The following is a 13,330-nucleotide window of genomic DNA, read 5'->3' as shown; positions in this document are numbered from 1 at the left end:
CCTTTGATACATGCATTTGTTACATATCTTTCCCATCTGTCCTCCAATGAGCTCAAGGTGGTGTCATATACATTTCTTATTTCACTGCATGTCCCTGCTCTTGTAGGTGCATTATATATTGAGGCAGCTTGCTTATTTATCTCCTCTCCCCCTCCACATTGGATGCAAAGTCCCAAGGAAGCCACCTTCACCCTTTTACAGCAGCTTTCCTCAGCCTGGTGCCCACTAGATGAGGCTCCCAACCAGTGAAGGATTTATATATAAGCTAAGGGACGTGGGTGGCGCTGTGGGTTAAACCACAGAGCCAATCAGAAGGTTGGCGGTTCAAATCCCCGTGACAGGGTGAGCTCCTGTTGCTCGGTCCCTGCTCCTGCCAACCTAGCAGTTTGAAAGCAAGTCAAAGTGCAAGTAGATCAATAGGTACTGCTCCGGTGGGAAGGTAAACAGCGTTTCCATGTGCTGCTCTGGTTCGCCAGAAGTGGCTTAGTCATGCTGGCCACATGACCCGGAAGCTGTACGCCGGCTCCCTCGGCCAATAAAGCGAGATGTGCACCGCAACCCCAGAGTCAGCCACAACTGGACCTAATGGTCAGGGGCCCCTTTACCTTTACTTTAAACAAGCTATAGTTTAGGGCCCCACTCTCTTTGGGGACCCCCAAAAAATTTAAAGGAAAAAAACCTGAATGTACATTTCCCAAATATAAGAGAAAAAACAAATAAAATACAATCTACATACAGCAACAGTGTTTTGTGTTGTGTAGGCTCCTATGATGTAAGTCATGGACCCCGCCTGCTAGCCTGCTCCCTAAAATATCACTGGTTTGTTCATTTCTATATATAGGGTGCCTACATTCTGCATGGGCTGGTTGCATGGCAACATTTTCAAATGGCTTTATATACCTATTAGGTCCATAAAGTACCATGTAGCATATATTCAACACGAAAAACAGTGACAATTTGTTGTCAACAAAGGACAGCTGGACATATAAAGGGCCCCATTACCTCCGGTAGCTTAGGGCCTCATCAAACCCAAATCCAGCCCTGCCCCTAACCCTCTTTCAGCCCCAGATCAGCGGTACAGCAACTGCTTTGCATGCAGAAACCCCCCAGATCCAATCTCTGGCATCTCCAGGCAGGGTTAGGAATGTCCCCCCTCTGAAATTCTGGAGAGCCGGGCTGGTCATTGGATAAGTGGACCCGATGGTCTGTATAAGGTAGTGTCAATAGGTGAAGTGTTGCAGCTGAGAAGGCCTTTAAAGATGCAAGCCTAAACATGTCTACCTAGATCCAGCTGATTTCAAGAAGGCATACCCCCAAGTGCATACAGCCTGAGATGATGGCCAGATAGTAGGATTTTGCCCATCATAATTCTTTGTGGTTGGTATGTGTGTTGAAACTGCAATGGATATTCCCCACGCCCATCCCTTTGCTGTGCAACTCGTAAAAACCACCGTTGCCCTCTCATCTGGACCCTAATTATTTATTTCCATCATTTATATCCTGCACCTTCTTCAACATAGATGTTTGTTTGTTGTTGTTCCCAGGCTGGTCTACAGGGGGGAAAAGTACCATTGAAAATAAACGATTTAATAGGATAACAAGGTTTATTACCTGTTGGAACCCTTTTAGTACACAGAGTGAGTAGCATCTAAACTAGTGAATCTTGGTTAGAGAGTAGATTTTGTTCATTGCAGTCACACACATACACATAAATGCCTGCACGTAAAAAGTAAAATAAAGTTGTTTATTGTAGGAAATAAATAACTTGGACAGAAAAGGTGTCTAGTTTTAGAGGTTGGGTGGCCATCTGTCTTGGCTGTTTTAGTTGAGATTCCTACATTGCAGGGGGTTGACTTGACGACCCCTAGGGTTCCTTCAACTCTACAATTCCTTGAAGTAGACAAGAACAAGGCAACCATGCTTACTCCCTTGTTCTCTCAGGGAGGGGGAGAGACAGAGAGATGGGGGGGAAGGAGGAGGAGGAAAACAGGGTGCTACCTGAGAATATCATTCTAATATCAAAGAGAGAGGGATTAAAAGTACAGGGATAGTCTGGGACCGTGGTCCCCAACTTTTGTTTGTTTTAACCCCATGCAAAACCCCTCTTCTGCAAGCTGGGTCGCACCCAAATGCCCGGCATAATATAACTGAAAGCCTACAAAAAAAAACCTAATGCAGCAAATTAAAAACAAACCTAAAGCAGCAACAGCCAATTTAAGCAGATGGTAAAATCAAACGGCTCTGAGTTTCGGAACGCTTACATTAGCAGTTCTTCAAAGCCTGGGAAAACAGGAATGTTTTTTGCCTGGCGCCTAAATGATAGTAATGAGGTCTCTAGGCAGACTCCCTCAGGAAGGGCAGGATGAAGGCGCTGAACCCTCTTCTTCTCCCTTTTTCTCTCATCACACATGAAAAGGGATCTAGGGATCCTCCAGTTGGACCAGGAGGGCCATGCTCTACCTCTACTGGCTTCTGAATTCCAGCTTCTGGGAATTGCAAATAGGGAGAGAACGATATGGCACTCAGATTCCGCCTGCTGGCTTCCTAGGGGTTGGACATTGTGGAAACAGACTGCTGGATGGGATGGGCCTTGACATGATCCAGCAGAGTTCTCCTTCTATTTTCATGTTCCTCATAAGGCCTATTGCTAGTGAAGGCTGCAATCTGAATACCACTTATCTCTGGGAGCGTCGAATCTGGTAGGACTTACTTGTGAGTACTCATGGGTAGGATTGTAACCAGTTCAGCCTGAAAGCTCAGAACTGGATGAAAGACACTTTTAAGAACACCTTTAATCATTATCCTGTTATAAGAATTTTAAGCTCATGTGTGTGTGTGTGTGTGTGTGTGTGTGTGTGTGTGTGTGTGTGTGTTCATAACTGTATATATAAACCACATGTCTGAAACCCCACAGATTAGGTCCTGAACAAATTGACCTCAAATATTTCTCTGCAAGGTCAAGGTGGGAAACCTCCCCATTGTCTCTTTCCTCACAAATCCTGTCTTAAGGGCACATTCAAGATATGAACAGGGTGTGACCTGTGACCTAGATTCAGGAATTAAGTAGTTATAATAACAAAAGAGTGGCCAAGACCCAGATAATGCAATCAGGTAACTTGACAGACAGGAGATAAACAACGCAATCAGATTTCTGTTGTAGACCGCCTTTTCTGTGATATAGGAATGATGTATCTGGGTGGTGGTCTTGGGCTCCACCCCTTCTGTGATGTATGTATGATGTTTCTAGGGGTGGTCTTGGACTCCAGGGTGGGCAATTTAAAATGTCCATACAGTATAAGGGCTTGCATGCATGGCTCTGGGTCCTCCTCCTCTCTCCTGTGTGTGGGGTAGCACCCTGTTGTAATAGTTTAATAAAGATCAGGCTTACTAGCTGCTTTGCTTCTCAATATTCTCTGGTTGGTCTCTGTTATTTTCTCCTACCAATACATAACCTACAAAAGGACTCTATATGGGCTCTTGGGTACCCCATAAGGGAAAAGGAGCAGGTTTTTTTTACTTATGTCATCCCAAAAGTGTGCCACTGAAGAATTAGCTCAGAGTCAATTTTGGCAGGGATATCAAATCAACTTCTCCCCTGGTGGAGAACTCTTTCTTCAAGGCATCCTTACCAAGGCATCCTTCCTAATGCAAAAAGTGGGGGTGTCAGCATGGTCAAGGGGAACCCCAATATTTTCCATATCATCATCATCAACAACAAAACCCTTTAGGGGTATGCGTGTCTACATATAGGCTCCAAACCTGGGTATTATGGAACCCGAGTTCTTCCAGGTGGAGAAGCTGTGATTTAAGATGAGACCTCAGGAACCATGAGGAACTTTTGTATACTTGGTCGTTTTAGTAAAAGGATCAACCTGGGTGGTGTTGGGTGAGTTATTCATTGTGAGACAAGTCAGGAGTTGCACATGTTGTTTTTATATTGCAAAAACCAATGGATGATTCTGGAGATTGATTGTATATATATTTCTTTTCAAAGCAATCTCATGTTAAGGGCATATATTCAAGGGTGGCTTGTATTTATGACCAATATGGCAAAGGTGTGTGTGTGTGTGTGTGTGTGTGTGTGTGAGAGAGAGAGAGAGAGAGAGAGAGACAGACAGACAGACAGACAGACAGACAGACAGACAGAGACCCTGAGACCAACAGCTCAATGAAGGCTAATCAAGCTTAGTGGCTACAGAATGCTGACTGGCTGTTCTAGGAAGTGATTGGAATAGAATGCAATGGAGTAGCCTGGAAATGGACCACAGGTAGCTGGCTGGCCAGCATCCTGAACAGTCACATTTTTTTTTACAAGTCCACTTTTATTCCTTATATTCAGTCAAATATCTTTTAACATTGGGGGGCTCCAGCTTCTATAGATCATAGCGATCACATCAGCAAGTTTTCTATCACAGTTCTGGGGTATGTGTGTGTGTGTGTTTCCAATATATTGTATAGAAAATGTGCTGGTTTAGTTATGCGAGAGAATTCCTGTCACACTCTTCTATCTAGAGCACCTGCAATTCAGCTTACTTTTTAAAGGTTATGACATTGTTGCTTCTAAGCTTTGAAATGCTGTCATTCGGGGAATTGTTTGATTTTCTCAGCAGTTGAGAAAGGGCTTACGACTGTGCCAAGAGGGGCTGAAACAAGATAACGTTATAAGTTATTTACCTGCACTTTTAAATCCAAACACAGAGTTGATGTGTGTGTATTTGTGTGTTAACTGACAGTATGCAAGGTGCTTTTTATTATTAAACTTAATTCCCTGTTTTTATTTTTTTTAAAAATATTTATTCTTTATGCCTGTACTTGGGCTGCCACCACACACCGGGGAGTAAGTCCCACTGAGTTCAATGGAATTGACTTCTTAGACTTAGAAGACGTTCATTGCTTTGTGTTGCCTATGGATTTACAAAATTTGAAACCCTGTAAATAAAGGCAACAATTTACTGGCAATTGCTCCTGCCTGAACCTAATAGGAATAAACAGGAGCTGCTGCAATGAATGGAGAAATTCCCTTTCGACTGTGCATCTATCTGAAATACCCATCTCACTCTCGCTCTGCCTTGTAGTAAGAACAAACAATAAAGTAGCACAATTGCCTTCCAAAACCTTCTGACCAGACAGCCTGTCTCCCTGCATACGTGTATCGATAATCTGAGACTGCGTCACAGGGCAGAACAAGGTTCTTGCACCTCAGGCAGGGGTGGGGAACTGTAGCAGCCCGAGGGCCACATTTCTGCCTGAGCAACCTTTCAGGGGCCACATGCCAGGGGTGGGTGGGGTCAGAGGCAAAAGTGGGCGGAGCAACTACTGTTATTTCTATCTTTGTGTTGTAGGCTAATTTCCACATGCACACACCCCTCTCTATTCTATCCAGGCAAGCATGAAGCATTTTCAGAGTGCAAGGACAAATTCCAGCCAGGCAAAAACACTTGAGGCTGCAAAACAAGGCTGGTGAGATGTGTGGTTTGCGAAGTGTGTGAGCTGGGGGGAGTCATGTGAGTCAGGGAGGAAGGGCCAAAGGATTGCATTTGGCCCATGGGTTTCATGAATTGTGGCTTAGCTGAATTAAGCGGGCAAGCTCTTACACAACTTGGCATGAACCATATAATATTGTTTGAGGAACAAGGACAGTTATGTTGCAGGTTTCTTAATGGGCTGAGAAACACCCTTCCCCCCAAATGTTAATGTTAGTTTTCTCTTGAAATGTAGGTGGTTTTTTCCTAGACAGTTTACAGTATTTTACTCTCTTTTTGTAACACTTTTAACCTTTTGTTGTTTGTAATTGAAAATGAAAATAATGGCTTATTAAAGGATCTGAAATTGGGTTGCTTATTCAGATCCAGGGGCAGAGCAGAGGCATCCATTTACTGCACAGAACAATTCTGTCTCCACTGAACAAGTGCTTTCTGGCTCTGGTTTTGTCATGCAAACTTGATCTGAAAGCACAAGACACAAAACGTTTTCTGAGGCCCAAGATCTCCCCCAACATACACCGGAAATCTCATGGAAGTACTAAAAACACCTCCAAAACATTGCTGTTTGTTTGTTTTGAGATTGGATGAAAGTTAAACAGACATTTATCGTAATTATTATTGATCTGCCCAGCACCCTCAATGCGCATTGTGCTTTGCACCATACAAGAGGCTAGGTCCCTGCCCTGTTGAGCTTACAATCTAAAATTGGAGCTGGAAGGGAAATGGCAGCAGGAGCTAAACAGAGGAAGACCAATGAATTTGCTCTGGTCATTTGCTACAAGTTGCTGCTGCCAAGATGCTACTTGTTATCAAGTGTTTTACACTTTCCGTGTTACTCTTTCGTTGTCTTGATGGCATATTTAGTCAGTTTCAAAATTTGCCCATAAGCTGCCTTGGAGAGCCTTTGGCAAGGCAGAAGCGGGGTGGGAGCTTTCCCAGGGAATAAAATGAAATGTTGAAACCGCACATGCCAGATCCTCTCCCCCTCCTGAAAGCTAACAAAGTTAAACACACATATAAAGTGGGAAAAGGGATGTGAGAGCTGTACTGTAGAATATTAACTCCTCTTGCAAACAGGAGAATCAGCATCAAAGGTCACAAAGAAAAACCATTTGCAAGTATGGATTGCTTAATGGGGATTTCCCCCCTCTATCCCTGAGAGTTTTGAGTTATCCTCATGCCTTAAATGGCAGCTTGATAACTCTGCAGTCTTCAGCTACTGCTTCATACTGTTACGGAGAAATCTAGGTGCGAGGCTGCTCAGTCACCCAGCTTGTCTGCCCGCGGGTCCCTGCAGAATAAAGGAAGGAGTCCAGCCACCAAATGGAGCAAATAGCTTTAGGTCAAAGTTTATTGGGCAACAGGTTCAAAGAGGAATTTTGAATCCCGAGGATGGGGTGACAAGGACTTTTAAAACTTTCCCACCATATCCCAGAATACAGTTTGTACAGCATCATTGATACATCATTGATACATCACTGACATGTCGCAAAAAGGGGAGGGGTAGACAGGGGTTGGGACGCAGGTGGTGCTGTGGGTTAAACCACAGAGCCTAGGACTTGCCAATCAGAAGGTTGGCGGTTTGATCAGAAGGTCGGCGGTTCGAATCCCCGTGACGGGGTGAGCTTCCGTTGCTTGGTCCCTGCTCCTGCCAACCTAGCAGTTCAAAAGCACATCCAAGTGCAAGTAGATAAATAGGTACCGCTCCGGCAGGAAGCTAAACGATGTTTCCGTGCGCTGCTCTGGTTCACCAGAAGCTGTTCCCTCGGCCAATAAAGCGAGATGAGCGCCGCAACCCCAGAGTCAGTCACGACTGGACCTAATAGTCAGGGGTCCCTTTACCTTTTTAGACAGGGGTTACACTAGTTTAACCTTGGCAAACATGTCAGGGCAAGACCCAGGTATAAGATTAGCATAGGCAAACAGCTCTGAAGTCCCACCACCCAAAGTACAATAGAACTCCCTTTGCATGTCTGGACCCCTTGGCAAGTCTGGTGATGGGATTAGGCTTTCCTTGGCCAACAATCAGCTCAGCAATTGTCACCTCTGGGCACTTCCTGGAGTCCCTATTTTTCAAGGGCAAAATAGTGTTGGTATGGAGGAAACTGGCAAAGGAGTTGATTTTATATGATTGTTAAAGCTAGGTGACTTCCCTGAGCTGCCAAGTCGAAAGGATACGTTGAAGCATAATATTTGTAACATTTAACAACTTTAAAGATGTGGCCGCCGCCCACCGTAATTTCCATAACAATACTGAAAAGGCGTTTTTGGATTTCCTCTGTGGATGCCACATTTGCCAACATGAGCAGATGATTCTTAACCCATCCGCACCCCCCTTCCCAATGTACTGACACAGCCCTGTTGCATTGTGGTATGTTATACCTGCTCTGGTAGACAACCAAGATGGGTGGTTTTTGTAACTTCACTTCCCTCTTTTTAAAAAAGTCTTCCTTCCTTGGGATCAATTCATATTGGAATGAAATAGGTCAGGCATGTCCAAAGTCCGTTTTGGGGGCCTAATCCAGCTCCTGTGGCTGTTTAGGCTGTTTATTTCCTGGGGTAAAATCCTAAAAAAAGAAAAAAAGCTTAACAACTTCAATCCTAAAAAAAGCTCAACAGTGTTGGTTGGCCCTCACGCATGTTCACTTCATCAAATCTGGCCCTCTTTGAAAAAAGTTTGAGATAGGTAAATCAGTTTTTTTTGGGGGGGGGGCATGTCATGAGGGGTGGAGAGAGAACATCTCCTGAAGACCAGACCAATCTTCTTGGGATGGGGTGTGTGATAGGAATTTTGAAGTCTTAGATATATGTTAAATGTTCATAAGTGTACCAACCAAGCACGTACATAGATCAGCACAGGAAGACCAACCTGGAACCATTTTGATTCCCAAACTATCCCAAACTGAACAAATGTTTTCTCTGCAAGGTCAAAGGAAAATGGAAAGGCCTCCCCATTGTCTTTTCCTTCACAAATCCTGTCTTAAGGGCACATTTAAGATATGAATAGGGTGTGAGCCTGTGACATGGCCCACGAACTAAGTATTTATCATTACAAAAAGACTGGCCAGGCTCCCCAGGCAATCCAATCAAGTAACCTGCCAGACAGGAGATAAACAAGGACAGGAGAAAAACAACATTCAAATTTCTCTTTTAGACCACCTTTTCTGTGATGTAGGTATGATGTATCTGGGGGTGGTCTTGATCTACAGGGTGGCAATTTCAAAAGTCCATATAAGGCCTTGCACACCATTGTTCTGGGTTCCTCCTCTCTCCTACGGGTGAGGGGAGCACCCTGTTGCAACAGATCAATAAAGATCAGGCTTACTAGCTGCTTTGCTTCTCAATATTCTCTGGTTGGCCTCTGTTATTTTCTCCTACCAATAGGGAACCTATGCAAGGACTCTATATGGGCTCTTGGATACCTCATAAGGGGAAAAGGGCAGATTTTTGTTTACAACAGGGGGAAGTTTCTAAGTTCTTTCACATTTATTTGGGGGTCGACTTAGAGGTTGCCAGCGTGACACCCATGGGCGCAGCGGTGCCCTTGAAGTCTTCCCCTGGTGCCAGCTAAGACTTGCAGCTCCCTCCCTCTACACTCTGCTCCTCTGGTCATGAAGTGGTGAGGGAGATACAGTGGTACCTCGGGTTAAGAACTTAATTCATTCTGGAGGTCCATTCTTAACCTGAAACTGTTCTTAACCTGAAGCACCACTTTAGCTAATGGGGCCTCCTGCTGCCGCTGTGCCAGCGCTGTGCGATTTCTGTTCTCATCCTGAAGCAAAGTTCTTAACCCGAGGTACTATTTCTGGGTTAGCGGAGTCTGTAACCTGAAGCGTCTGTAACCCAAGGTACCACTGTACCCCCTTTCCCCCTCTCCCTTGAAAAACTGGAGCATGGCATCTGTTGATTGTTGTTTTATTAGGGAAGGTGACTCAGGAAAGCAAGGCCTAGAGTTTGCTTATGTAGGCCTGGCAAATATTAATGTTTAGGACCATTTTTGGCAGTGTTTTCATTTTGCTTTGTGAGGTGCTATAGGATTATGCACTTTATGTAGAGGTGTCTTTGAAGACAGTTTTGAAACTTCACTTGGTCCCGATTGAAAACACACAAAGAGGGTTGTTAGCAAAGTCTCTTTAAATAATGCAGATGGAGTCCAAGCCTTTAATGATGAAACTATTTAGTGCATAGTTTAGTGTGTAATTTTAGGAGAAATAAGCAGAGAGCTTTTGCACACTGGCAACTTAACTTCAGGACTTGTACACAGCAGGGAGACATGAAACCAAATACACAGAGGAAAAGCTCCCTCAGAACTATGCAGCCAATCAGAGTATCTGCTATCTCAGCAAACATCATGCCACTCTGCCTGGTTGCTAAGCAACACTGCCACTCATCCCCCTCTTGGCTAGTTGACTATAACACTAACAGAATCAGCACATAAGTTACACATTGAATGATCTCTGCCATTGCACTTCCAACGCAAGCAAGCCAGAACACTCATCTGCAGTACAACAGAGTTTAAGAATTGCTGTCCTGACCTATTGCTTTTCTTGGCACCTCCCCAGGCTTGGAATCCGTCCCATTTGCTCCCCTCCCCAATTTCCCCTCTCCCTCACTGACATGTTGCAAAGTGCATTGCTGGCATTTTAAGGAAACCTAATCTTCTCCCGTCTCTCGTTCAATTTTATTTTGGTAGGCAAAATGAAGGCAACGAAGACGAAGAGTTTCTACCCACTGGAGAAACGTCAATTGATTCCTATCCAAACTGGCTCAAATTCCACATTGGCATTAATCGATATGAACTGTATTCCAGACACAACCCGGCAATCGGAGCCTTGCTTCAGGACCTGGCCTCCCAGAAAATAACAAGTGTCGGTAGGTTGATGAACACGCAGTTCCTAACAGCAGACTGTGCAATTCATTTGTTTCTTCTTTTTGTTTCTGCTTGTGGATGAGGGATATTTTATTTGGGTTTATACTGGCTGCTCCTAAAAGATGGCTCCAATAAGGTTTGCTTTCTGCTTTGGGAGGCTGTAAAGAGAAGCCACTGCTAGCTATGAATTGGCTTTACAGCAAACCTGCTACTGGCTCCAAATTGGATTTAAAGCGAATCTGCTCCTGGCTCTTTATTGGCTTTACAGCGAACTTGCTGCTAGCTCTGAATTGGCTTTAAAGCAAAGTTTCTGCCAGCTCTGTATTGGCTTTAGAAGCAATTCCTAAGAACAACCCTTAGAGTGGCAAAATGCAGCCATAGTGTTGAGTTGAGAGGCAGAAACTTTATTGGTGGTGGTGACACGTGAGAAAATCTAGAACTTCTCAGGGATAGGGGCTTTGATGGACAAAGAGCATTGGCTTTTTCCATTCTTCTTTCAAATGTAGTTTGCTGCCAGTGCTCATGCCTGGCCCACAATGCCCACCTTGGAATGACCCTATTTGGTATTATTCTAAAGGAGGGCATGCTGGAGGGAATGGCTGCTGTTGATAGTGTCAGAACTACATTAAATAGAGGAGAATCCCACTGCCGCTGGTATATGTCCCAGTCACACCCTACTAGTCCTCAAGAGTTTCTCCCTTCCCCCAATTTTTTTTGAGAAAAATCTATATATTTATTGTCTGCGTATAGGTTCCTTTTATATACTACCTGTTTCTGTTAGTGAAGGTGCTTTTCATTTGATAACAATGACGTGCAATCTAAGAGACGTGCTACTAAAGGAAAAACGGATGAGGAGGGTAGAGAAGAAATAAGGCCAGATGCTAACTCTTTTGTTGCTTTTACGTAATGAAGTTACATGTTGCCCTGGCTGGAATGGCCAGTGGTTTGTTGTTCCTGTTTTTATTAAGTATTATGCGTTTTTTATCTTGTATTTTTATGTTGTGAACCACTCCTGAGATGGAGAGCGGTATACAAATTTAATAAATAATTAAGTTCAGAAGGGAAGATTCAGGTAGTGGGTTGCTTGCAGCTGAGCCAATGGAAGGGGCTTTGCTTCCTTTGCCTCTTTCTCAGACATGGGTGGATGGAATGACAGATATTCTGCAGGCAGCTCTGGCAAAGGAGGAACCCCCTGAGCGGACAGATGGGGTCTCACCACCTTGCACCTTTCTCAGATGCATTTGTGCTGGTTTATGACAAGTTAGACACGTTTGACTCATGTGGTTAATATGTTTCATTGATCCATCTCACCACCTAACTTTGATCTATTATGCCTCCCCACTTTTGCAACGTTTTGAAGAATGTATTCCTTGAGTAGTCTGTTCCACCCAGTTCACATCTGCACTGGACATTTAAAGTGCTCTTATACCACTTTAACTCTGAACAACGGTATCCCCTGAAGCATCCTGGGAACTGTAGTTTGTAAAGAGATTTGCTAGGAGACCTGTATTTCCCTCGCAGAGAAATACAATTATGAGGAAGAGGAGTTGATTGTTAAACCACTCTGGAGTTTGTAGCTGTTTGAGGGGAACAGTCTCTTAACCACTCTCGGCACTCTTAAACTACAGTTCCCAGGATGTGGGGGTGGGGGAGGAGCAGGAGCCATGACTGCTACAGCGATGCAATAGTGCTTTAAATGCACAGTGTGCATGTGTTGCCACAGATGGGAGCTGTGAAGTTCGGCACTAGCGGGCTCTGTGGAGAAGCAAACCTGTCTCTTGGCATCTTTGCCAGTCCTTTACAGTTTTGGCAGATGCAGCAGCTCGCAGCCTTCCCAGACCAGCTGAACCTACCAACATTCAACAACAACAACAACAACAACAACAACAACAACAACAACAACAACAACAACAACAACAACAACAACACTTTTTTATTTATACCCCGCCCATCTGGCTGGGTTTCCCCAGCCACTCTGGGCGGCTCCAAACAGAATATTAAAAACACGATGAAGCATCAAACATAAAAAATTTCCCTGAACAGGGGCTGCCTTCAGATGTCTTCTAAAAGTCAGATAGTTGTTTATTTCCTTGACATCTGATGGGAGGGCATTCCACAGGGCAGGTGCCACCACCGAGAAGGCCCTCTGCCTGGTTCTCAGTAACCTCACTCCTCGCAGTGAGGGAACTGCCAGAAGGCCCTCAGCACTGGACCTCAGGGCTGAACGATGGGGGTGGAGACGCTCCTTCAGGTATACTGGGCCAAGGACTCAAAGGACCCATGCCCTCTATACTGGGTCACCATTCTTGCTTCTGTCTCTGGGTGCCACCCACGCAATGAGGAGGGACAAAGGATTCAAACATGTACATGTCCTTTGGAGAAAAATCCAGTAAAGGTGGTTTCCTGGTGGGAATAAATGTGAAGGGAGCACTAGGGCCACATTTCTTCGTAGGCCACATTCTCGTGGGCCACATACTGTTCAGGGCAGGACCAACAGCAAACGTGGGTGGAGCAACAGAGATGATTCTTCCCTTGGTACAGTGGGGTACAAGAATCAGAGGTTCATATATACAAACACATCTCTTTCGCCATCCTCCATTCAGGCAAGCAAGAGCCATTGCCACAGTTCAAGGACATATTCTAGCCAGGCAAAAACCACAAGGAATGTGTGAAGTATGGCCTTGATCCTGCAAGGACGTACGGTCTGGTTTGATGAAGAAGAGTTTGGATTTGATATCCCGCCTTTCACTCCCTTTAAGGAGTCTCAAAGCGGCTAACATTCTCCTTTCCCTTCCTCCCCCACAACAAACACTCTGTGAGGTGAGTGGGGCTGAGAGACTTCAAAGAAGTGTGACTGGCCCAAGGTCACCCAGCAGCTGCATGTGGAGGAGCAGAGATGCGAACCCGGTTCCCCAGATTACGAGACTACCGCTCTTAACCACTACACCACACTGGCTCTCCACAGAGCCAGTAGCAG

General features: G+C 44.8%; 1 protein-coding gene across 1 annotated transcript in view; it reads left to right on the top strand.

Annotated features, from left to right (window-relative positions):
- Window positions 1-13,330, top strand: part of FAM20C (FAM20C golgi associated secretory pathway kinase) — a 105,755-nt gene that overhangs the window by 7,729 nt on the left and 84,696 nt on the right. The window contains exon 2 of the mRNA XM_028706062.2: window positions 10,177-10,355. Within this exon, the coding sequence (XP_028561895.2) occupies window positions 10,177-10,355 (179 nt within the window). The remainder of the gene's footprint in view (window positions 1-10,176; window positions 10,356-13,330) is intronic.

This window comes from Podarcis muralis, chromosome 14 (genome assembly GCF_964188315.1).
Source record: "Podarcis muralis chromosome 14, rPodMur119.hap1.1, whole genome shotgun sequence".
NCBI classification, from domain to species: domain Eukaryota; kingdom Metazoa; phylum Chordata; class Lepidosauria; order Squamata; family Lacertidae; genus Podarcis; species Podarcis muralis.
Note: the sequence above shows the minus strand (reverse complement) of the source record. Positions and strands in the feature narration are given on the sequence as shown.